At 35.0% G+C, this 2,093-nt stretch overlaps 1 protein-coding gene across 1 annotated transcript; it reads right to left on the bottom strand.

Moving 5' to 3' along the window:
* Positions 1-571: 571 nt before the first annotated feature.
* Positions 572-1,820, bottom strand: LOC131056291 (short-chain dehydrogenase reductase 2a). The gene is made up of 2 exons (XM_057990639.2): positions 1,705-1,820; positions 572-1,619 (listed from the first exon to the last, which is right to left on the bottom strand). The coding sequence occupies exons 1-2, from the start codon at positions 1,728-1,730 to the stop codon at positions 842-844; spliced, it is 804 nt and encodes a 267-aa protein (XP_057846622.1). The 5' UTR covers positions 1,731-1,820; the 3' UTR covers positions 572-841.
* Positions 1,821-2,093: the final 273 nt, after the last annotated feature.

Raw genomic sequence — 2,093 nt, 5'->3', positions numbered from 1 at the left:
AGATATGATTAGTTTATGTTTATGTTTAGTTTCATCTCTCTTATTGTGAGACTTTTGTGTTTTGTTTTTTCTATTTGCTTAAATACTCAATGTTTAAAGAATGTCATGAATTCCTAATATCATGAACAATTTTTTTTAAGTATACTTAGTGTTATAACACTCATCCATAAAAGGATGCTTGTTATCTTAATAAAAAAATGGATCCATATAAAGAAAACTAAATACATTTTTCAATTTTGAAAAATTATAAAAGAATGTTTTCTTTGTAACAAATCATATCTTAGTTTTAAAAGGTTTAAAAGCAACTAGGTGAAAACTAAATCATACAATTTTAGTTTTTCAAATCTAAAATTAGCTTAGATATATTATATAGTCAAAGAACATGGCCATTCATAAAACTTCTAAACTTTAGAAAGCTTACTACCATGGTTCCTAGCGGCTACCATACATTGAAAACTGTCTGTTTGCAATTTTATCCTGATCATCAAAACTTAAACTAAGAGGTTTTTTTTTTAAGTAACACGGATTTTGAAATTTGTACTGCAAATAAAATAATATAAATCATAATCAATGAAAGAGAATTCATAATTTTATTATATTAGTACCTTTCGAGATCACTACACTACGATATCATAGATTCTATAGCAGCTGCTATTTCAGGATTTATTAAATAAGGATGTGAGCTAAATTATGTGATGCATATAACAAATTCTATATAAACTATCTATCCTACCAAGAACGAAATTGCTCTAATGTTCAGTCACATCACTGAACTACAATCAAATGTTCTGACCATAGCTGCCATATCATGCATGTAGTGAGAACTGAATACTAAAAGCCCTTATGGCCTGTAAAGTCCCCAGTCGTGGTTTACAACTGTCTGACCTCCATCCACAACAAGATTATGGCCGCTCACATATTTAGATTCATCACTGGCCAAATAAAGAGCAGCCTCTGCAATATCGTCTGCTTTAAGAATCGTCCCCTTCAAGTTACCTACGCTGCAACCCCACGCCTCCACTTCATCCTTTCCCTTTCCTACATAGTCCATTATAAGCCCGGTTGCAACAAGAGAAGGAGAAACGCAGTTGACTCTGATACCATGTTTACCAAGCTCAGCTGCACCATTTTTAGTGAGGCCTATAATTGCATGTTTTGAGGCCGTGTAAGCATAAGCTGTAACGCCACCCATAATCCCCGAAACACTGGCTGTTGAAATAATACACCCTTTTCTGTTGGGTATCATAACGCGGGCTGCATGCTTAATGCCGTGCATTACTCCTTTTACATTTACATTCATGGTGCGTTCAAACTGCTCCATCTCATACTCTGCAACACTATTTCGATGCCCATCTCCAGTACCAGCGTTATTGAACATAACGTCCAGTTTTCCATGCTTTTCCATGGCCAAATCCACTGCTGCTCTCACGTCTTGCTCTTTGCTCACATCACAGTGAATATAGGTTGCGGACTGTGAGAGAGATTCTGCAAGCTTATGACCAGCATCATCTGCGATGTCCGCAATTATGACTTTGGCTCCATGTTTGGTGAAGAGGCGAACAGTGGCATCTCCAATACCTTGTGCTCCGCCTGTAATAATTGCAACCTTTCCCTCCAATCTGCACATTCAAACCGGACTTCATGGTTATCTGCAAACAAGATTAATTGAAATAAGAAGAAAAATATGAACACCGAAGTATTTACCTTTCTTGTAATACAGATGTAGACATAGTTCTTTCTTTTATGAAGTTGAGATGGCGTAAAGCTAGAACAGATAGTTGTCTGATAATTTAGAGAAGACATCAACTCTATATAGCAATATGAAAAAAAAAGTAGTTGCAATTATTTATTAGGTGATTCAAAAAAATCTAAATTCAGATGGAACAGTTCGAAATTTTCAAAGAGAATTAAATTAGGTAGGTGGATTGTAGATTTTCAGTTACATCAAAATTCTTGGCAGGTTTAAGGGAAATTTTAAATTAGCGTTTTCATGTATACTTAGAATGATGGTCGGCCGGCAAGATTATGGTTAGTAGTGATGCTCAGTCGGAAAGATTAACTTTTATATTTGGAGTAATTAAGTAAGTGGATTG

The sequence above is a fragment of the Cryptomeria japonica genome, chromosome 7 (assembly GCF_030272615.1).
Source record: "Cryptomeria japonica chromosome 7, Sugi_1.0, whole genome shotgun sequence".
NCBI lineage: Eukaryota > Viridiplantae > Streptophyta > Pinopsida > Cupressales > Cupressaceae > Cryptomeria > Cryptomeria japonica.
Note: the sequence above shows the minus strand (reverse complement) of the source record. Positions and strands in the feature narration are given on the sequence as shown.